Source organism: Numida meleagris, chromosome 3 (genome assembly GCF_002078875.1).
Source record: "Numida meleagris isolate 19003 breed g44 Domestic line chromosome 3, NumMel1.0, whole genome shotgun sequence".
Lineage (NCBI taxonomy): Eukaryota > Metazoa > Chordata > Aves > Galliformes > Numididae > Numida > Numida meleagris.
The window spans coordinates 35,357,463-35,382,609 of record NC_034411.1 but is presented as its reverse complement, the minus strand read 5'-3'; the positions used below and the strand labels follow the sequence as shown (position 1 = coordinate 35,382,609).

General features: G+C 34.8%; 1 protein-coding gene across 14 annotated transcripts in view; it reads right to left on the bottom strand.

Annotated features, from left to right (window-relative positions):
- CEP170 (centrosomal protein 170) overlaps positions 1-25,147 on the bottom strand; it is an 89,054-nt gene that overhangs the window by 25,825 nt on the left and 38,082 nt on the right. For 13 of the 14 annotated variants that reach the window (XM_021392368.1, XM_021392371.1, XM_021392369.1 and 10 more), the window contains 4 exons: positions 20,782-21,258; positions 17,774-18,420; positions 8,659-8,808; positions 3,212-3,338 (listed from right to left, as the gene is read on the bottom strand). In XM_021392368.1, coding sequence (XP_021248043.1) covers positions 3,212-3,338; positions 8,659-8,808; positions 17,774-18,420; positions 20,782-21,258 — 1,401 coding nt within the window. The remainder of the gene's footprint in view (positions 1-3,211; positions 3,339-8,658; positions 8,809-17,773; positions 18,421-20,781; positions 21,259-25,147) is intronic. The other variant, XM_021392363.1, reaches the window with a different exon arrangement.

Genomic DNA, 25,147 nt, shown 5'->3' with positions numbered 1-25,147 from the left:
CACAGTGTCACACCTTTGATGAAGGCGATACAACAACTCACACATTTTTCTTGTATAACCTCTGTTAGGACAATAATTTGGAAAGCAGGAGATATCACTGAAATCTAAACATTTCTGGATTATCTCTCTTGGGAACTGTCAATTTTATAAATAAAAAAATATTGAAGGTTCAACAAAAATCAGCATAACTGGTATTTGTGAAGACTGACTTCTCCCAGACATGTATACAAGCTCAAAACTTTTACAGATATCTAGGTATGTACATCTCTTCTTGATGTATTTACAAGTCTTTAGAAGAAGAGACGCACTGAGTTACTCAGCATTGTCAGTGGCAATATACACACCACTGGAAGTTTAACTGCTAACATTTCTGAAAAAAATGCAGGCATCTAACCCAACAAAGCAGACTTTGTGAATTGTTCTTTGGACATACATATTAAATACTATTTTCATCACATCTTAGGTGCTTGAATGCTTTTTGGATTTTAAGTATTTTAGAATTCTTGCAGTATAGGTGTATGTTACACAGTTATTAGATCACTTAAAGTTCTTATATTGGCAAAAGAAGATTAATCCCTTCAAAGATTCTGACTAGTGTCCCATCTAAAACATAGAATTTAAATCCAAAAACCACTATGTATCCCCAGGCCTGCTAGTTTATCATCCAAATGATCAGTCTCATCACTCCAAGGGCTATTCTTTTAAGTACTTTGTGTATATATGATACTTCCAAATAGTATAGAATTTACAATTTACTCAATTCCCTTTATTCTGTGTACATGATACACAGAATTATTTATTTTTCCCCCTTCCCATTTCCTTAGATATTTGATATCCTAAAGAACAAGATACGCAAAGTTCAAACTCTACGAGGGGTGGAAAAGCTCCTAGAGAAGCAGTTGTCACTGGTAAGAATTCTTTCATGCACTGACACAGAAGTTTACACTACACAACATCAAAGGCAGAATTTCTTTGTAAATAATAAAATGAGGCTCTGAAGTTGGAAGTTATTTTATTGCTTACTTTATTATACACCCTTATCTGTTTTGATTTTAAAACCATGCAATTTACTTTAAAAAAAAAGTAATAAGAAAAATAACTGCAATTAATTAAACTGAAATTCATTTAATTAAACATACTTCATATATAAACACTATCATCTGCTGAATACAAGCCAGAATAGAGCTTCAGTTACTAAACAATACAGAACACCTGCTTAGTTTTGTTGAGATTCCCAATAATATTTGTTTCTTTTTTTTTTTTTTTAAATATAGTATTCAAGTTATTAACCCAACTTTAGGATTAAGATTCACTTTCTTTGTCTTCCAGTATAGAATAAACAGTATGGACAAGGTCTCTATAAAAGACACAGAAAGTATCCAAATTCATTTATCAGTGTTATCTAAAATCTAACGGCAGCAAAGTAAATCTGCAACAAATCCACTTAAGAAAGGTATAAATTAGTTACAACTAAATTAAGATGTCCCGGGACAAATAGAGAGAATTTTGAAGAAAAAAAATCACTAAGGGGTTTGAGCAACTCAAACAAGGGTTCAGTTCATATAACCCAGGTCTGGAACCAAGAAACCTATAATTTGGATAGAAAAATACAGATATGATATTGCTTTTTTTTTTTTTTCCTTTTAAAGAAGTTATTATTTATTCCTTTTGTAACGCAGACTTGATAACTACTTTGCAGAAATCTCTCTGCTAAGCTTTTACACTTGTTTGAGGGCTCAAGAAGAGGTGTGCACAGTGAGGAACAAACCAACCAAATAGTCCCCCATCCCCGTGCTCCTATCTTCCCCAATAAAAACTCCAATAACCAAAAAACCCAGAAAACTGAGCAATAGGCAAGCTTAAGCTTGCTCTGCAGAAGGCCTGCCTGCTGGGCAGAGTGCTGAGACCAAGTTTCCAGCCTAAGCAAGGAGAGAATTACAGGATTCCATGCTGAAAGCAGTGAAGACTTAGTTTTATTATTTTGAAAATGCAATCTTCTGAGAGACTAACATAGAGATCAAAGATGTAGCTTGCTCTGAAATTGTAACAGACATACGGATTCTTGAGAATCTGAAGAAAACCAGCAGCTATAACAAAAAAAAAAAGTAGAGAACACATATTACTCTTCTGAATGTAACTTCATGAAAAAAATAGTTATTACAAAGACAAATAATTAATTCTACTCACCAATATCTAACAAGAGGTTATTGGACAGGCTCTGTAGGCAGTAGTTTGTCTTCTGAAGTGATGTACACAGAAAAGCATTTTTATTTTTAAAACATATTTTTTCCCATATTAAAAATCTTAAACTTTGTTGTGAATTTCAAAGTCAACTGGAATAAGAGGAAATGCTGGAATTGCAGGACAGAAACATAACTCTAGCAGTAGACTGACAATTGGTTTCTTCACGATTTCTAAACAGCATATCATGCTCAAAATATAGAAAGCATGGAAATGATATCCCTGTGTAGTCAATTTTGCAACAAAGAGCGATATTACCTCACGATTTACAGAAGAAAATTAAGGAACTACTTTGCCAGATATAGTAACTTCTACCTCAACATGTAAAAATCCACATTAAAAGTACACTAGATTGGTCTGTTGCATCAACATTTCTAGACTGAAACTGAGAGGAAGAAAACAACTGAGGATAACTAAGGTAAGCAATGCCTTCACAGTCAAGAGTGTAGACCTTAATGAACAAAGTACTTAAAAAAACAAACGTGAATAGCTTAGTTAAGGAGCGACAGTTGTTCATCACTGGAGACAAAATATGTTTTGTTTCCAGTACCAAAAATATGCTATTTTTCAGCTGAAGAACAACTGAATAATGAACTTCAGGTCAGATGGTTTAACTGTCAATCCCTTAAAATCCCATTTGGGATATTAGGCAGTATTGAGAAAGCTGTAAATAAAGAAATGTACTAGGCAGATGAACCCAAACTGCATTCAAGGGGAAGTTTCTTTTAAATTACACTTTTTTGTTTGTTTTAGTAACATTCAGTTTAATTTTGGCATTCTTCTGCCATGTCAGAAAACACTACCACAGAGCTAGTTTCTATGTTGCTTCTTTTCAAAGACACGTAAGAATTTCAAATGAAGATAAGTTCTTAACAGCATGAAAGTTGCTTACTGAAGTTCATAATCATTTTTTTCCCCATTTCAGAGGTTTCTTCATCAGAAATTATGACAACAAGAACTGTTTTATTACCATTCTCTAGTGGAGCGGGAACAGGTGACTCCAGTCTGATATCATCTTGGTCATGACGTGTGTGATTGGCAGCCAAACTAGCCCACTGTGACACCCAACGTTTACTTCCAGGGGCAGCAGAACTTTCCTATGGAAGAAAAAAAGTAGAAGAAAAATGACAACTGTTTGATAAAATCATTTTCTCATTCCAATATTTCCTGGAATAGAAATGTGAGACACTATCTTCCTGCAGGAAACTGAAAAAGGAGTTTACTTCAATAAATTTTAGATTTACCATTTCTAGAATGGCAGCATAAATGACTCTCAGTATAGAATAAGCAGCGATTCCTCATGCAATGAACTTTTAAGCATCAGAACCTATAGAAAATGTATTACAACGTGAGCCTGCTTCAAAACAGCAGAGCAGGAAAGAAACGCTGTGGGTAGGCGTGAAGGCAAGAATTAAGACTGAGCTTCAAGAAGATACATGGGTTACATTTTACCAGTTTAGAAGATCTCTTGTCCAGATACATTGTATTTACTTCATTATGGAAAGAATGCCTCAAAGATTGAAAGAACAAGACAATTTGCGAGGGAAAGGAGAGGAAGATCAAATAATTTGTTCAGTCTAAATGACAAAAGAAGGAAAGACAGTTTTATACCATCCTACTGGCTAACAGGGTAGTCAGTGCAATCAGTATCTGATTGTTTTTTCTTCAGCTGATCTGAAAAGGAAATGGACTTGCTTTCCCAATAGAAAAGCCTTTTGAAAGTTCGACACATTTTCAAATGGATAAGAGTAAACATAAAACTCAAACCACCTTCATACTCTGTATTCTTATAGTATGATAAACATTTATTTTCCAAAAACAGATTTCTAAATATAATGCAATATTATTGTTTTATCCAGTATATTACAATTTCTCTAGCTCCTCTAAAGACAGCAGACAAATATGGATATATGTATATGTGCATACATGGGTGGTACGCTACTGAAGGCTTGAAACGTTTTGTAGTTTAGATAGTCTAATCTATGGGACTCAAAAACCAAAAGGTTGCAAATTAAAAAAGCCATTGTCTACAGTTCCAAAGGAGTTACATAACTACAGGCAAATCAAATCAGAAATCACAATTCAAGATCAACAGAAGAGATGGGAAGGACATAGAGACATGCGTAACTTGCTTATAAAGAGAACATGAAGCAACTATTTTAAAGGTTATCTGGAGCTCTGCTTGGCACTAGCATTAAAAATGTAGATTTCTGCTTAATTTATTGGGCACTCTGGGATTCTAATCTCTAATTAGGAATTAACTGTATAAATTTTGTGAAATTCATTCAGCAAAATGCTGAAAAGGTGTCATCTAACATCCAAGAACTTCTTTTACATTAGAAGTTACTTAGGTAATTAAGAAGACTTGAATTTACATGCCTGAATGTCTCTTAATCCTATGGATGACTTTAATTAATGCAAACAAAAGCATCACAAATCCATTTCAGATTGTTACGAACGTATTATTTCAGAGATGCATCAAATCATTTCTATGAACTACTATAGAAGTGTCCACACTCTGAATTCATTTCTTAAAATCAAAATGTTAAAAAATTCAAATCTAACAACACCAAAGTAATGCAATTCAGTGTTTCAGTTATTTATGGGCATTTCTGAACATGATGTCAGGAAGAGTGCCAGAAAGAATCATTTAACAAAAAAACATGCAAAAACACGCGGCATTTATGCACTGACAACAAAAAGCATTGCTACTGCTGATACTTTTCCTTTAAATCTCTAAACTATTTTTGCTCCATTTCTCTTTTCTTTCTCTGTCTCTACTAGCAAATAAATATTTACCATTACTAAAGCAATTAATTACAGCCTAAACCAGATATGATAGTAGTCCTACTTATCTTTGCTACAGCAAACCCTAATTCTTTGTATATCATCAAAACAATTCCATTGTTATCATTTCCAATAAATAATCAGTAATCTGAATTGCACTTTGCACTGAAGTATGAAGATTTTGCAAATTAATGGTAATTACACTGTTAAAAAAACATTTCCTACATAGCAGTAGATGCAAATGTGCTTTGTCAATTTTCTATATATACAAGCATAAACAACAAAGCTATGAAGCTCCTTTTACTAGTAGCTATAAAATGGTTATTTTAATCTCTAACTAAAACAAACTGCATATTATTAAATGCAATATGTAGCTCAGTAATAGAATCTAACACATCCAAATGTGAAATGTTCATATAACACTAAAAATTCACATTCCGTTATCCTAATTTTTCCCTTATACTCCATGCATCTTACAGGCTTTCAGTAAGCAATCCTCTCAGTCCTCCCTTGAAGACCAACAGGAATTTCCCAGCCTTTCAGAAGAGCCAGGCTGACTTAAGAGGTATCAACATTTTAATTTGGTGTTGAATCTGCCTTCCTTTAATACATATTCAAACTGAATCTGAATGATAAATCCACAGAAAAAAACATCCATAGATTTCTGTAGACATATTATTCAGCCTCAAGATTCAGAGCTTCTGTCTGCATATCTGAAAAAAAGACACAGCACAACCATATGACACCTAGAAGCATCCCCATTACTTGGCATTTCAGAGCATAATAATAATTTCAACTAAATTTCAGTAAATAGAACCAAAAGTAGTCTTTTCAGATACATATTCCAGTCACCTCAAGTTCTGAATATCTGACTATGCCATCTTTTCATAGATTTAAGAGCCATCTTGAAAGTCTTTTAGTCCCTCTCCCCCCTTCTGTTTCTGGACCATATTCCTCCACAACTGGTGATTTTTTCCCCCAAGTTTCTATAATTTACTTATAGACAATGTTTTCACATTTTTTCATGGAACAACATTGATACGCATCTCAAATAGTTCTTTTTCCTTCAGTTGCACTTATTCTAATTACACAGCAAAATTCAGCAAGCACATCCATGTCTGCTACAACGTATCTGAAGTAAATGAATTGTATCAACCTGTTCTTGTAAGGTAAATCTCTATTCCCTTAATAATCCGAGTAAACCTCCTTGTTCCCTCTCTAGTTCAGAATTCTCCTTTCCTAAACAAGAATGGTAACAAATCTCTTGCCAGCGTTCTGGAGATTCACTGCCATCTCCCATCATGGTGTCAACATTTCCCATTCCTACTGCTAATGCACTGCCCAGTGCTCGCCTTTTCACAGCCATAGGACACTGCTAACATAAGCATCCTATGTTTAATCATGGCTTCTAAGTTCAAACAAAAAGCCAATATCAAACTTCATACTCAATGGTTTCTCTACAGAAGGATATGAAGTTAGTGTAAACAAACAAAAGGACATAAAGCCTCTGAATACACATGGCTGTTCTCCAGTTTTAAGGAGCGATACAGCAGTTATTTAGTGTTCACAGTAGCAACACTATTATTTATTTTCAATGGCAAAGACATGAAACGGGTGTTCAAAACAAGGAACACTGTAGCCAATAGCACTGATGACACTGTTAATAGAAAAATACAGAAGAGGTATGTCCTTAACAAGCACATCAAAAACAATGCTGATAAATCATGCCCATGATTTAAGAACAGTGGTTAGCATATGGGAACTGGTCACTGAAAATAAAATGGAATCCGGGTGGATATATCATCCAAAGGACTGCAGTATTTTTATTAAATGAGCTCGTACAACCAGAACATATATCAACGACAAAAATTATTCTCTTTGTTCTCTATCATTTAACTTTTGCTCTTACATCTCACTTACCTGGGTTGGCAAGTGGCAGCTTATAATATAGAAAATAAAAACATTTAAATATTTTACATAAATGAATTTAGTATTTTTACTGTCTAATCTGTAATCGTTGAAATGGCAAGTGCATGCAGGCTCAATAGTATTGTGTTAAGACGTTTACTCTGCATTTTATCTAGTCTCCTGACATACACCACTTTAAAGTATCAAAGCCTGTCACATCAAAGGAAAAAGTGAGACTTTCTTTATAAGAAAAGTGAATTCTACTCTCTTCAAAGCAAGCTATTTATAACTTGTCCTGTACACATATTTAAGCTCAGAACAATCTCTCAACCCCTAAATGTCTTCAAAAATCTTATTAACTTCCCAAGACATTGTTTCCATCTTCCAGAATTGAAATCTCTTTTTCTGTGTCAAACATCTTCTAATTTTATCTACATCTTCTAAACATCTATAGGTACAACCATGATGGGCAAATGAAACAAGCCTGGAACACTGAGCTATTCCATGGTCACCTGACTGTTTAGCCAAGACCTTCAATAAGGTTTATTCACTTAGCAGCTCAGTAATGCAGTAAGTTTTCCAAAAAGCACAAGCAGAAAAGCTCACATATGATGAGAATATGGTGGTTCTTCTGCTGCTCACAAAAAAAAAAAAAACCCACCGACCAAAAAACTACAACAGAAATGGAAACAAATCAGTACTTTAAAATTCTTGAAAACTCATAAGAGCTGAAAGGAATGAAAAAGAAGAAAGACAGTAAGGTTTCATTTACAGATCAACTCAGAGCATGGTGAAAGGCAAATTCTTCCATGCAGGACAACCATTCTGGTATGACAATAATCTACTTGATCACTGAGTAGAAAAACTACTCAAAGAAACTAATCTAGATAGTTACATATTTAGTGTACCAGGACTGCACAGTATCTCAAATACAGAAACTACAAAGTACTCTTTTTCTATGGAAAGCACAAGTCTAGATACCAAAACTAGTGTATTTACATGGCAAGCAGATACTCATACTTAAAACTCATGATATATTTCAAGAAATTTGCTTACTTATAAAGTTTTCTAATTTACAGTATGTTATTTCAGTACCAGTTTGACATAGTCAGTGGCATAAATGTGGTGTGCTTGTTATCAGATTAATTCTGTTGCAGTTTGAGCCTGTTCTAACACATTTCAGGTTATAGTTTATCCACCACCATTACATCGGAACGTCTCCCAGGATTTCAATATACAATATGATTAACATGTAGCTCATGTGCATATTCTGGGTAATACAAAAGAAAAAACACTTTCCTTGACCTAATCTTTCATCAACTGATTAAATTATACCACTTCTGAGGCAAATATTGTGTGTGACTTCTCATGAGTAGCATCTCACTTGAGAACTGAAACCTTGAATGCAAAAACCTCCAGCTTTGTTACCAAAAAAAATCTGAAATGTATTTTTCCATTCATCCACCATTTTTTTCCTAGCTGGCTTTCTACCCCTCATTAAATGCATATACCTTCTTTCTGAATTTTAATACCTTCCCAATTTAACTTGGGAAACTGGCACATAGAAATTTCAATAATACAATAAAGAACTAAGAAAAACTTATAGATCTGAGCCAATATTTTCTAGGAAAGGCTTTGTTTGCTGTTTAATACTTGTTGGTCAACTATTAGTGCTCTGTCTTATTGGAAGAAAAAGGAAGACCATCAAAAATTAAATTCTACCTCTGTGTCAAGAAATCCAGTTGTACTCAGTGGTCTTTTTTCTTCCAGCACTACTGTAGTAGAATTTATAGCCCAATCTTTTACTAAATCTTTCTGGTTCTCGTTGATAACAGGCCTATTATAATCCTGGCTGTCATCCACTCCAAATACCTGAAAATGAAACAAACCATTACACACATTAACTCAATTCCATCCTGATATGATGTTCAATGTTAATGGATGGATGGTGGCATGCTGGATAGTGAGTTCAAGTATTTTTGTTGTATTATGCTTATCTGACATCCTGGTGAAATCTGCAGATAAAATAGAAGAAATATTTACTGCAAATTGAAAAAGAAAGAGCAGAAGTGTATGTCAACACTGAAAATTCAGGGAACTGCTAGCTGGAATGGTCAAATGAAAAATGACACTGATGAAAGAAACAAATGGTGAAGTCAAAATTGTTGCAGAATGCATTGCAAGCCCATTTCCCAGTCAATTAAAAATTAATAACCTACCATATTTTCAGGATTTTGTCATGAGCTAAACAAAACAAATCTAAATGGTTACATTTGCCACTAACACTCACACTGGATTACTTAATATAAACAAAATTTCAGTTTTTCATTTCTCAGGAATTTAGCAGACATCAGAAGTTAACCAGATCTCACAAACCATGCAGAATAATCTCATTCAATATGTGCCTTGCCAAGTTTCTGCTATACTATTTCCTACTGATGCTCACAGCAATTCTATCATTTGTGAGAAATAATTTCCCCCTAACATTTAAAACCATTCCCCGTAGATAAAAATACTAGCAAATGTTAGGTATGTTTTAACTTTTATCAAGGCAATTTCATGAAATAGAGTTAAGCAGGTGTCATGGTTTTATGATTTTCGGTTATTGGTACTCCACATCATAACATCATGGACAGCCAGTATATTATCTGTCAAATTTCTTGTGAGTCAAAGATATTAAGGAATACTGATTGCATTCAGAATTTATGTATACTTCAAAGACACTTAACACAATATTTTACATCTTGAAAATCTACCATTTAAAAAATTTACATTAAAGCAAGCTGCCAGAAAGAATCTGTAACATCAAAAATTGTTTCATCTTAAAGATGAAGAAATGGAAGAAAATGGTAATTACTTTCACAAGAGTAAAGCTAGAGGCTTAGTCAAACAAAATTCTGTGCGAGGTAATTGTATTTAAAAAGGATTCACCACTAGATGGCCGCAAACGATAATGGTTGTTAACGTTTGAGAAGCAGAACAAAAAATATTTAAGCACCCAGTCATTCGCCTTCTGCTAATTCTCCCTTGATTTGCAGTTACTATAATCATGTCTAGATACTGTTTTACATGACTTGCTGAAGGGTATTTCATAAATATTTATTTCCTTAAAAAAATTTTAACAGAACATGTGATTCCCCTTTGATCCTTTGATGACCCTAACAGCAGCTAAAGCCATGTTTTAGAGGGGCATTTGACAAGATGGTCGTTTAAATGCTATTAAATTCAGTGAAGGCAATCTGTACACAAGGACCAGAACAAACCCTCTAGACAAAGATGTATAAAAAGGAATTCAAAGATGAATGGCCAAAAGGGCAAACTGAAGGCAGGCAAGGGACATAGGGCTGTACTGTACAGTGCATTCAAGATAGGATCATGGCAAAATAAACAAGGAGCAAGTGATTCAATTTGAAATAATATTTGCCATTGTAAAATAAAAAGAACGTAAATTATAATAGCAATTGTTCCTTAACTTTTTAGGGGAAAAGATGATGAGCTCCTCATAATTCTTCCGAAGAAGTTAGTCTGGACATTCATAATATGCAGTAAGTTGGTTGTTAGAAATCAAAATTTCTGATAATTGGAAAAAAAAGGACAAACAAGAAAACATTTTCTTTCCCCCTTGAAATATGATGAGCCAGAGTAAAATGCCTATTTTTATCTTGCATTTAGCTACTGTATGAACTGTGTTTAACCAAGTTGCTTCTGAGATGCGCTATTTTAATAGTTTATGTTTGTTCTTGGCAGTTAGCTGAGCTATTGCAGCCAAACAGACTGTGTCCTGTGCAGGGAATTTCTCATGAATTCCTGTGGATTTTCACAGAAACAGTTTATGGCATTTTAATGATATATTGAAGATATAGAACACAAAACACACTGGTATAAAAAAAAAGCCACATAGGCAAATAAAAATAAATGTGCCAAGCTTAATAACTTCCTCTTAACAAAAGCCAGTTACCTATTTATATACACGCATACTTTGTACTTGTTTTATGAAATGAAAAATTCATTTTCTTCAGAATTCCAAATTCAAAAGGAAATGGTAAGCTTAGGGACTGTAAGACTCCTCATTCTCCCTCACTATAGAAAGAAAAAAGAAGTTACAAACATTCTGCATTCCTGCTAAAATTTACATGCTCAGATGATTTGATAGGCTTCAACTGTTCTACTGTTGGTTTTCTTTTTACTTTTTTTTCTTTCAAAATTGAATTAATGAAATACAGTCACTCCACACCCAAGACACTAAGTAGGGCTAAAATGCACTCTTTCTGGAAAAAAAGTCACCGAAGCAATGATAAAAGCAATTAAATTCACAGAGTGTGAAAAGACAGATGAGGAGAAAGCCATTTTCTGAAAACAAATACATCTGTCTCAGTTCCCTAGCAGTCTTTTAAGCATTCAGAGATTCCTTTTCTCCTAACTTACTTCCCGCCCATTGATTCTTTTCACATAGTTTGTCATTTATGCTACTGCAAAAAATACATACGACCATGTGTACTGCAATGCAAAACATTTCCCCCTTCCCTGTTCTGCTTGCACTCTAAATGCACATTTTTGGATGAACATAGTTTTAATAATACAGACCAGAAGATAGATTTTTTTAGATATATTAAAAGATGAAGATATATTAAAAATAGATGTATATCATAATAGATGTATATTATAATTAGATGTATAGAGATCCATATTTTGAACCAATCCCCACTGCGTTCTGCACTCTACTTGCAAATGATGGAAAACATCCAAATTAGTCTACAGTTCTCACAAAGCTAGACTGATTTATTAGAAATGTAGCCATGTAATGAAATACCTACTTATGATTTGGTCGATCTTACTTACAAAATACTTAACATTACTCTGAAACTTGCCAGTCCACAATTTATCATTTAGCAGTTACTTTATGCCTAATACAATGGAGGAATTGCAGGTACTTTCACAGTATCTGCAAGATTATCTATGCAGCTTTAAAGTTTACAACAGACAAGACAAGATCCAGTAAGCAAGCTTTCTGCACACTTAAGGGACACAACAACAAAAAACACCTATGAAAAACTATGCAGTCAAAAATTGTGCTGTTTAAAATATATTTTTGAGAAGTTACTACAGATAACGATATCTCAGGCTATTTGTCTATGACTGACCTCCAAAGTCACCCTGCACGTTAAAATGCTCTGATACTAAGCAGTTTCACTCCTGCTTGCAACACAAAACCAATAAAGACTCTCCCATTAAGAAGTCCTAGCTCAGCAAGGAGAAATACAGAGCAGTCCTTGAAGAATGCAACTTTAACCAGTAACTTAATAGAGTATGAGCAGACAAACCCCAAGAGCAAAATGAATAAGGAGACTCAATTTATTGTAATGTCCATTTACATGTGTAGTGGAAAAAAAAAAAAAAAACAATTGAAAAGTATAATCATAAATGGAAAGATGAAAGATGTAGAAAATGAGAATGGAAAACCTGCTGTCTCTATCAACACCAGCTCTGTGTCACCTCCAAAACTATCACAGTTATCGCAGATTTATAAAGAGGAAAAATCTCATGACTGAGTCACCAGAACAATATTCTATGCATATTCTACCTGTGGCTTATAAATATAAATACAAAATAATCAAAATAAACAATTTGAGGACAAATGAAAATTTTATCCAAGGCCAATGTTTCCATATGCACGATTTGCTAAAGAATTCCAGATTCCCTGATTAGCAAAGCTGATGAGATTCAAAACAGACATGTAACCTTTATTCTATTCATTCTCTTCCCAGACATGCAAAGATGTGTAGCTCTGCTGTTGTTAACTCCTAGAAAACCAAAACCCACACAAGTAAAAAATACCCCAAAGAGCCTATACAAAACTTATTGAGTCACTTCTTATTTATCACAATTCTGCATGTAAATACTTAATATTCCAAATACATCCATTTAAACTATGACAGGGGAAGTTTAGGTTAGATGTTAAGAAGTTTTTCCACACAGAGGGTGGTGACGCACTGGAACAGGTTGCCCAAGGAGGCTGTGGATGCCCCGTCCCTGGAGGCATTCAAGGCCAGGCTGGACGTGGCTCTGGGCAGTCTGGTCTAGTGGTTGGCAACTCTGCATATAGCAAGGAGGTTGAAACTCAATGATCATTCTGGTCCTTTTCAACCCAGGCCATTCTATGATTCTATGATTCATTCTCACTCATTACAATTTAATACTGGTATTTTGATTTATTGAAAACATGACACTCACTGTCCTGATAATTTTCAATCTTTCTATTTACAAATAGGAAGATGAACTGCAGAAACGTCATTCTTAATTTTTGCATTCACTGAGAGACTTACCTTTTCTGTGGTTCAGAAAAATTTGTTATCTGATATACTTGATTAGAAACTTCTTCACAAATGAGATTTCTTTTTAAAATTGTAAAACATACATAGTTTACAATTTAGAGCAAAGTAGAGAGCAATTGCCAATTATTAACATAAGAAAGCATCAACCCTATTCAAAGGGGAAAACTGGATGTAAACATGAAACAAATCCTATGGCTGTGCCACATTTACTCATTTATTTTATGTATTATAAGGATACTGAAAACATTAAATCAAATCAAGATCCTGAATTTCTTTTTTTACTTAGCTGTTAGCTGCAACCATAATGCTTTCTGCTAGAAAGAGATGTGGCTGTCTGAAGTTATTTGAGAAAAGAATATCAATGATTATGTTCAAGGTGGTAGGATATATGAGCTGCTCTCTTCCTTTACATACTGATGAAGCAGCTCTCAACATCAATTTTAAAAAGGCTTCCACAAGTATAAAAGGTAGTCAATATTTGTTATTCAATTTTAACTTTCTTCCACATCATTAATGTAGCATTAATTTATTTTCTAAGTTTGTTTTTCTACTAAAAAATTCATAATTTTGTATGAACTTAACTGACATTTGACCACTTGAATGTAAAAGTATCATTGGCCAACCAAAGAACTTGAAGGAAGCAAGCTTTATCATTATTTTTCAAGTGATGTCTGTTTACAAAGAACATTAAAACATAAAATATACAGGAGAGAACAAGTGAAAAGAACATGCGAGTTTGTGAGGAAGGGAACTGATCTTGCATACAATTTGTATTTTATAAACTAAAGTTAACAGAGGACATTATGGAAGCCCATCTTAAAATAAAAATGCAAGGAAACTATTAGTAGAACAGGGAAATGTACAACTCATTTCCATACCACTAACACTGGCACTATTTACTCATACTCTAGGAAAGAAAACAGAATTTGAAAGACATAGCAGCAATGTCAACTCATACAAAACTAAAATCAGTCAGAAGTCCCAGTAATATGTTTTAAAGGATTTTCAGTAATACAATACTTGAGAAATGTCCAGCTCAATTCTGAGAGCACAGGTACATTTGGAGGATAGCATTCTGACCAGCTGACAGACTGAGAGAGAAGACTGCTAAAGTGAGCAACAGCTGATGTCTTTACTGCTTGCCAATGATAACCATTTTTCCACTAACTCTACAGTGGGAGTTTTGACAAATATTTCCATTCAGAGACATCATGAAATGAAACTGCCTTAAGTAAAAAATAATAATAAAACAAAGAAAAAAATGAATTAAAAAAAACCCTTAAGCCATAACCACTTTCCACCTGTGATAGACTGGTTTTGATATTTTTTCCAGATATATGTATACATTATATCTGTAATGTACGAGGGTTGCTCTGAAAGTAGTGCCACCTATTTTATGATGCTATCCCACATCAGAGGCGGATGTTGGCGGTATGCCAGTAGAGGTTGAACCTTCCCACCAATATCCTGTTACATTTTGTTAATATGTGACAGATGGCAGCAGAGGGGCAGTTTGACAAAATGATGTCTGACATGGAAGTGCATATGATGCAAAGGAGTGGGATGGAATTCCTCCATGCTGAAAACAGTGCACCCACTGACATTCATTGACGTTTGCTAAATGTTGATGGAGTCCAACAGTGCTTGTGAGCACACTATTTCTAATCATTCAAAGCTGGCCACACTTTGGTGGTACTTATTCACACTGAGGAAATTCAAATGACAGCATAGAAGAAATAATTATTAGCATTCCTGAAATATTAGCAAATTGCATCAGTTCCTATCATGGCTTATATAAAAATAGAAATCAGTCAACATACATGAGTTAAATAGGCATACACAGGCTATACACAGAGATATTTATATAAACATAGAAATGTTTAAATCTGAAATCTATTTGTTCACCATCTTAAGTTCTGTATTTTTTGTGTCATAAAATCAAATCTCTTTTAAAAAAACCTGTTAATTTGCAAAAAAAAATTAACAAATTTCTCTTTTCCCACTGACTTCAGGCTTGGTATGCATTTATATTGGTTGTTTTCATTGCAGTGACCTTGTCTGTGAGATCTTAATGTCTTGCCTAATCTTAACTTTCACAGGCTCAACAAATTTCCATGGTGTTGCAAGTTGTAAAAGGTTCATGCCTCAATTTTTTTTTTTTGAGCCATTTATTCTACACAAGCTACAGTCTATTCACTCCAAGACAGTCATCACTGCAGATAAATGAATCTACCCATCCCTTCAGGAAAAGTATTTCACTGAACAGTTTTTCTCTGTTAGGCAGAAAACGTCTTCTTGTTTCCTTCTGATTATTTTTGTATCTTTCTCACATTCTCTTTTCTAATGCCAGGCTTTAAAATTTTTAAGAAAAAAAAGAAAAAACAGATTGTCATTTGTTAATTTAAAATCTTTTTTGCTTTCAATACTGAATGAATGGTGGAGAAAGAAATGGATCCTTAAATTAAAGAAATACATTGAATAAAACAGGATAGCATCCTCTACTGATCATTAGATTACTATTCACGTAATTATCTGTTATGCTTGAATATTTCCGTGATTCACTAGAAAAAGGATATGTTAGGCAAAAATTGTACTTTTGAAGACAGCAATATGGCACAAGATTAAAGTCTTATCCACTTTTTTTTTTTTTTTTTTTTTAAAACTACACACAGACATCATCTCATTTCTCTGAGAATTTGAACTGTCATTTCCCAAATATTTCTCTTGGATCCTAAACTCAGAGAAAAGCATTATTAGTCATTACTTGTTTAATAAACTAATCGTTACTTGACTGATTTTTGACAATTTAATGCCACGCTAGCATTTGTGACTATGGTCTTATACACTTTCCTCAAACAGAAAAGAGCAAAGTCTTTGCCCACAAGATTAAAGTTGTGGCTAAGGCTTTGCAAATGAATCAGTAATGCAAATTAGTCCGAATATTCTCATCCTTTCTTCCAGTAAAAAGACGACAAAAAAATAAAAAAAATATCCAAACCCACAAGCAATTCACTCCATAGGAAATTCTTCAGGCAGACTATACACAAATTCTAGCACCATTCTAGAATAAATTGTTACAGGTGGATTGTTTGCACTATTTCTGTGAATGTCTCAGAAAGTTATCCTTGTTATTTTGTAGTTTTCACCCAAACCCTAGCAAATTTAACTCATGAGTTTCAATGAATCTTTCGACCCAGTGGATACTTCTGAATGAAATTCATTTTAGCAGGCTGCTCAGAAAAAAAAAGACTGACATGTCAACATAGAAAGAGGTTCTGCTTGAACTATTGATTAAATGTATAACAACTATTCACTTTCATAGTCAAGAAAGCAGCACAGCAGTAAACAGACTAGCAGAAGTCCTTGTTTTATTCCTCACTTATCCACCTTTTATTAAGAAAGAATAAGAATCCTCAGCATTAGCAATTTAAAAATGTAAGGCAAGCAAAAAAGTGTTATTTTTTTCTCTAGTTTTCAAATAAATCCTGTTGTATAACTTGACTAAAATCTTGACTTAGATGCAATAGCAACTGAAGATCTGTAACAAAAATCAAATGAATGTGTCTGTAGCAAATGAAGGTAGTCTTCCGGGTGCTGGCAGCCTGGAAGGCCAACTATGTTCTGGGCTGCATTAAAAGAGGAGTGGCCAGCAGGGAGAGGGAGGTGGTGGTCCCCCTCTACTCGGCTCTTGTGAGGCCCCATCTGGAGTACTATGTCCAGGCCTGGGGCCCCCAGCACAAGAAAGACGAGCTCTTGGAATGAGTTCAGAGGAGGGCCACCATGATGATCAGAGGGCTGGAGCATCTTTCCTATGAAGTTCACCTCTTCCTTGAGGGAACTGGGCTTGTTTGGTTTGGAAAAGAGAAGGCTCCGGGGAGACCTCATTGTGGCCTTCCAATGCTAGAAACATATCCCTTTGCACTGGATTATTTAGGAAGAAAACATAGTAAAAGGAATAAAAAAATCTGCTCATGAGTCATTTAAGACAAATCATTAACTGCAGATTCTCCTATTCTTATCTTCCCACTGAATTCAAATAAAGTTATTTCTATTTTTAAGTATATTTTTCCCTATAAGCAAGTTATTTGGTCACCATAAGGTTCCTATGCCTACCTGCCTGCAGGATGGAACTGATTTGCAAACCAAAAACCGCAGAGATAACAGGATTTTAAGAACAACTGAGTATATCCACATGGGACATAATAAATTGTAATCAAACACTTCCCAAAAATACCGGCTCATTTAATGTTGTTCCTTAGTATTTTGATAATATTTAGCCTTTTGAAAACATACTAAAACTAGCAAACTAAAAGAACAACAGTATCACATAGGAATAATTTTTTAGTCAAATGCCTGCTTCTGCTTTTTTGATATTTTGTATACCATCATTACACAATGGCTGTTAAGCTTACACTATTGCAGCCCCTTTAAGTAAGTAGAATTGAACAGGTAGACCGTTGCCCACATAACACGTACCAGTTTAGTATCCATTCACACTTTCTCACCTTGTCAATCATTTTACGAGCTTCCATTTCTTCAGAATTGGGATTTTCCAACTCAATAGTGTAAGTACCTTTGTCACTCTGATCATCCTCATTGTCCCTCTCAGTAGCAGAAGAAATATGCTGGCTTTTCAACTTTTTGTCCATCTCCTGGTTCTGACTAGGCCTATGGCCAAGGCTTCCTGAACTCCTTAACAATGCAGCTTGTAAGACAGGTAAAGCAGCAGAAGGATCTTCTGATTTTTGTTTTAAAAGTTTTGCGTGAACACTGTGTGCTGCTCTGTGATGTGATGAACTACCTTGCACACATGAAGGGACTGCTTTCTCTCCTGATGTAGGTTTTGCTCTTTCAGATCGCACATGAGGTGCTGGAGATGGAGATTCTGAGCACAGAGCTCCCACATTCTGAGAAAAAGAGTAAGAACGTCTCTTTCGAGGATGGTCCTCATCAAAAAACTCAATCATAAAAGCAGTCTGATTCACACCAGCTTGCTCTTGCTGTTTTTCTGTGGAATGGACTTTCTGGTGCGACTTCTTCAGCTCTGCATGGTGGTGTCTCAAGTGCTCTTCAAGTGCTGCCCGCTTACTGTAATGCCGGTGGGCACCAGCATTTTCTGAATCACTCTGTGTACCATCATCATGCTTATTCCCTATAATCAAAGCAAAACAAGATATAGCACTATGAAACTATACAAAAAAATAACCCTCAACTTATACAAAGAAACTGGCAAACTAAGAAAGAATTTCAAATTGATTTTCTGTGTAGAATCAAACACTTCTCTGTAGCTGCGAATCTTGTACAGCTGTTGCTTATGCATAAGCTGAACAATTATTTCGGTACATTTGAATTATACTTTTCAACAATATCTTAATCTGCAAATACTTATCAGTGATTTACAAAAGGCAGTATTTTACTAGCTGTAAGGTAGTATAGAAACAACTTGTCTCCCAATTATATTAACTTTATTACACAGCCAACTGATTGATTACAAATGACTACTGAAACATTCTTGGCAGGGTTAAAAAGGAAAAAGAAAACCCTAACATAATCCTTCTGGTAGATGAGAATACCTGTCAAGTCACAATTTATATTGTTAGACTGTCTTTTCCTTACACTATTACAACAATAGTTTATCATGAGAAAAATCTACTGAAAATTTAAATTATTTCCTTATTACTCCTTCCAAGAAGTACAATGAATTATTCCATAGTTCATTCTTCACACTACCTGACGTATGTATGCAAAATGGCTGTTATTACTTATTCATTCTTCGAACTCCTTTGGGATCTGTGAATAAAGACTATGTATTTAATAAATCATATATGCACGTATAGTTTAATATACTTAGCAATGATGCCTGAAAAATGTATGGAAGACTGGGTACTCATACACAGTAAGTCACATTTAACTTTGAGCAACTTCATGTACAATGAACTAGTCTACACCTTAAGTTTTACTGCAGTTCCTGTAAAACAGTTTTGTCATCTTTAAATTCTTTTGGATCAAGACTTACTCATGTATACACAGAATGTACAAGTGATTTTTTTTTTTTCTTCTGAAGAGGATAGCTTTGGAAGGTTTTCCCACTTGCATAATTAGAACACTCAGCTACTATTCATTTAAATGATAATTGCATGGTGGGAAACCTTACCTAGCAGGCTAACAGTACTGAATACACAGCTGAAATCTTCACTGCATTTCTTTGGCAGAGACCTCCCTTTGTACAGTGACTAAGAAAATGATGTGATGGGTCATATACAACCACGTAGTAACAATACATATCAATACCACTCTGAAAGTCATAACAATTCTTGCAGTGTGAATTCAGTACAAGGTACTGTAGGAAAAAGTTGAGGAGAAAAATAAAAAAGAATTTTCCACTTCTGTTTTAAATTAAACTTTCAAAGCTAGATACATTTTGTACCCTTTTTGACAAAGCAGAAGTAAAGAGTAAGAACATGAACAGACCTCCAAAGATTACAAAATTCAGATATGCATTATGGCGAAATGCAACCTGTAATTTTCACCTTCCTAAACCAAAAAAATATCAAACATCCAGGAGATTCTGCTGCCAGGAAAAGGCTAAGGTCTCGTAAACAAAATTGTTCCTATTTATCAAATACAGTACAACATCATGAAGATCAAAGAATGCTCTGTGATACCCTCTAAAAGAACTTTTATGCTATTATCTTAATGTTACTGTACTCATATAATTCTGTTTTGAAAGTGTTATTTTTTAGCTTATTTTGGAAGAGCCAGCCTTAACATGCAGACTTTTGATCAGTAAGACAAAACTCATTGTACAAAATCTCAGCTAGTTTTAGAGTTAGAATTGATAGTATTGCAGAATTAAGAAAGTTTGAATAGGAGAGTTAACCTTCTGAAAGTAAAAACAGAAAATAACAGAGAAAATGACTTGAAAAACTTCTTCAAAACTTTCATTCTAAAAGTTTGAATGTCAGTGGAACCCCTTCATCTGAAAATGAAAATTTCTTTCTACTCTACTCTGCTAATTTGTGAGAAATTTTATTTGAAATGTCATTGTCTGAAGTAAACGAACGTGTATAGAAAACTGGAACTTCCCCTAACAGCAGCATTCTTACAAATACAATATTCTGAAAGCACTGCATAAAAACAGAAGTTCTTGGTTAATTTCAGATTCTAGACTCAAGCCTGACTTCATCGTACATGATCAATATCACCAGAATAACTGTATATTTTTTGCCACCAAGATGAATTAAATATCTGATGATTGCTTTTGTACCATACTTAGCCGTACCAGAATATCCCCAGTTAGTATACTTACTACATGATGATTTATGATTTGGTTTGCTATCACCTTTTTAATACTTAGCGGTGCAATTAGATTTCCCAAGCACAGATCCTTGCGCTCCTGCGGAGTATCTGTAATTTCCACTGAACTCTGCAAGGTCTCAAGGATTCATTGACTGGATGCTTGTGAAGAACTGCTGCCCTCAGAAATAAGCATAGCTGGAATTATTCACATTACCTTTCAGTCTCTTCAAGTAGACTGGAACGTCACTCTTAATACTTTTGGAATCCTCCTCTGTTGGTTCCCATATCATTCTAGGAGGATTGTTCTGTGCTAGCCAATCTGCTACTTTGCTCTCTGCGGCCATCATCACAGTCTGAAGCCCAGGCAGGTCCTGACCACTGGAGGAAGAAGGCTTCTTTGACTTGTGGCGCTGCTCAGATGTGAATTTTGTCACGTGATCTTTGATTGTTACTTTCCCTGGTGTGTTGTCATCAAACTCAATGGTAAAAGAAGCATGTCCCGCACTTGCTGCATGGGAACTTTGGGTGTCTTTTGTTGGAATTTCATGAATAGCGCTCTCTGCTACCTGTGAAGTTTGCTGGAATTCTTTTGTAGGAATTTCAAAATAACTTGGCTCCCTACAGAAAGGATAAAGTTCTTCACTTGCAGCTGCAGATTGCTCCTCAGCTTGCTTGGCATCTGTGCTGCATCCTATTAAGAAAAATAAAAGATAGATTTCACAATACTTGGGAACTTCAGGTTCTTCAAGAACTTTCTGAATTTCTCTAAAGGCCATTTGAGTCATTTCTGGACTAAACAGCAAGACTGTGGAGAAGACTGAGCAACACAGCTCTGGAAAAATAATTCCACAATTACATATGAAAAGTATTACTGAAAAGACAGCACAAGCTGTGGCTGTAAGGAGTGTAAGGTGGCAGAAAGCTCACCTAAAATTTGACAAAGGAAGTCTGCATTCCAAAAATGTTTGGATGATGTAAAAGTCACAGGAGTTATTACTAACAGGGAAAACAAGCAAAAAACATGATAGAAATTGTTGAGATTATCGTTACTGCAATTTCAATCTATTTAAAGAAGCATCAGATCAACACTAAGATCAACACAAGATCAACATTAAGACTGACTTGAAAATTTTAACGCTGACAAGCATTGGGTAGTGCTTTGAAATTCAAGCATCTTTTATGTTTCTACAGAAGGTAAAATGTGAGAATCAAGCTAAACTCGATTGTCATCTGCTCTCATTTTACTTGTTTCCATAGTTTGTAGAACAGGAAAAGCAACAATAGTTGGAAGCATGCAGAATGTTATAAAATCACGCTCTAACTGGGTAAAGAAAGCAGAAAATGGCAAAAAGCATGGGGAAGCTACACTGCGTAGCCCGAAAGAAGGTTAAAGCTTCTTGTGGTTGCTCAAAAAGCTACAAATGAGTCTTTAAGAAAACAAATCTTCTGGTTGCAGTTCATTAAGCCGTAAGCCAGCCAAAATATCAGATGTAAAGATGTTCTACAAGCAATGGATGCTTGAGATGTTAGCAGCAATGGCAAGTTAAGATTCCAGCAAAGAACACTGAATAGTTCCTACATGATTTATCATGAATCAAGATGTTTAAGAAACCACTTTAGGTTGACAAGAAGATAAATAAGAACACAACTAATAGATTTCTGGAAGTAAAAAGTCACAATATATCAGCTGACATAACTAACATTTATGTATGAAATTATTATGCAATAAGGTAGCACTGGAAACATGCATACTACAGACAGGAGTTTAAGGAGTCAAGTATGCAGGACAGCTTAATACATCTATGTTCTTCACTGACATGCTTCTTGTGAAGGTTTAGGAAAATGTTAAAAACTAAGAAATAAAGGCTAGTAGTTTGATAGAGAGAAATAGAACTAATTAAGGAATAACATAATAGCTGGAAAAATAAAAAAAAAGGGAGGATGTTATTGATGTTATTGAGGGATAACAAAATAGTATGTATTCTTTATACACTGCCATGCTTGAATACCAACAGGATAAAATAACTCTGGTGCTGGTACACAGTTAATTCATTTTGTCTAAAAGTAGCCACTGCAAACACAAAAGATGCTTTTTCTATTATGCTGTTGCAAGCCAAGAACACCCTTGCTAACTCATTTTACTGATGCATGTTCTTTCCAAACAGGTCCCTGAACTGTCAGGTCTCAATCCATCCTGGGTTACCTCATCTCTGGAGGGTAGTTTTTAGGCCCTACAACAGCAGCTCACTACTCCACATTCTAGGAAATGGCAGCCCCCACCATACCTCCCCATGGAAACCTGAAGCAGATAAAGCAATAAAGAGACTACAAGGAGGGAGACTCCAAAAACTCTCTGGTTAGCCAATAGCAGTGCTCAGTCACCTGCACAGTGAAGAAGTGCTTCCTGATGTTTAGAGGAAACATGTTGTGTTTCAGTTTATGCCCACTGTTTCTCATCCAGGGTACTGAGCAACACTGAAAAGAGCCTGGTTCTGTCTTCACTGCACCTTCCCATGAGGTATTTCTATATATTGATAAGATCTCCCCAAGTCTTCTCCAGACTGAATATTCCCAGGTCTCAGCCTCTCCCCACAAGAGAGGTGCTCTAGTCTCTTGATCACCTTATCTTGGTAGCCCTTCGTTGGACTTGCTCCAGGAGCTCCACATCTCTCTTGTACTGGGAGGCCCCAGAACTGGACAGAGTACTGCAGGTGTGGGCTCATCTGTGCTGAGGAGAGGGGAAAAATCACCTCTCTTTACTTGCTGCTGATACTTTGCTTATTGTAGCCAAGAATACCATTGGTCTTCTTACCAGCAAAGGCAGGTTGCTAGTTCATATTCAACTTACTGTCTACCAGGATCCCCAGGTCCTTTTCTACCAAGCTGCCATCTGGCTGGGTGGTGCCCAGCATGTACCGGTGCCTGGGTCTGTTCCTCCCCAGGCGCAGGATTTTGCACATCTCATAGAATTTCATGAGATTCTTGTTTACTAAGATACTATACTAGACAACATATTTCACTTTAACCAAATAATTAAGAAACTGGATTACAAATGAAAAGCAATTTTCAAACTAGAAATTATTTTTTATTATCTTAGAAATGATTTTATGAAAAATATTCAAAGTACAAGCTAATTTTCATCACTTAAAACTGCTGTTTTCTGATCAAAGTACTTGCATTTTAAAGAGTTAAATATTGTTTATTCTAATCAATAATACTATTGGAAGCAAGGATGAAACAAAAAATAACATAAACCTTGAGCTAAATCATCCTTCAGAATTTTTCAATGAAAATATGATTGCAAGTACTTACAGCTTTCTATATATTACAAAGGTAAAGCCACTTTTACAGTGAACTCCTATTATAATAAGTCATCAGCCAAGCTGAAGGAAATTATGTATAAAACCAAATATAGATATAAAAGATAATCCTAAAGCAAATAATTAAGATAGTGATCATCACAGCTCTATAACTGTAATTGACTTCTGATTCCTAAAGCCTATTTAAAATTCATGACTTCTTTCTTTTCTTATGTTTCCCGTAAAGGCATTATTGTTATACAATTCTACAACTACTACTGAGATCAGCAGAAACGTAGTTTTCACTTTTCCAAGAAATAAGAATACAACAAATGGACAGAATAATAATTACATACCCAGGAACTTGTAACTAACACGCAACCTTAACAGTTGCAGCATAAATAAAATAGTCATAACATAGGTGTATATGCAGCAATTGATTCTAGCTGGAGTTAACAGAGTCATGGATCATTAAATAAGAATAACAAGCATGTGAAGAAAAAGCAAAAAGGTTTTTATTTTTTGAGATTTTCCAGGCTTTCCTGATGTTTGCAAATAACTTCCATTAGTGAGCTTCCATTGAGGTAGGGAGACAGTAACAGTGAAATAAACCTATTAACTTGAGACTGTAGAGACTAATTGTCTATAGTTGGCTTAGCAGAAACAAATCTCCCATTTGAATCTCCTCATTAAACCTTGCCCCATCTGTTATAATTCATGTCTTCTTTTACGTTCAAGAAATAATAACGTACCAAATCATTAAAGCATGAAGCAGATTATTCATAGGATTAATTTGTTAAAATGATATCAGGCTTCATGAATTTGAGATAGTGAAGAAAGTTTCAAAACTTACATAAGTGAACTCACTTTTAATGAATTATTGTAGGTAGTTGATCATATGAAGCGTGAACCAAATTTGTGCTTTAAGCTCATAAAGAAAATGAATAGTTGTATCCCTTTTGAACAGTTTTTATTAAATTAAAATTGGATGTTCAGTTCAAAAATATCTGAACATGAAGTTTCTAACTTTCCTTCATTACAGTGTTTCTTTACATCAATTTCTACTGATTATGTTCACCTATGTTATAAGACTTAAAGTGCATGAAGAAAACAAACTGATTTGCTGAAAATTAACTTGATGGAAGTTGCATGGAATTGACATGGAATGTAATTAGGCCAAAGGGGCCTGAAAAGCTTAACTCTTCCTAATTATATCAAAATGTTCAGAGTACTTTTTGTACTTGTATACTGATAGAGTTATTGTCTGGGGACCAAGGAGGC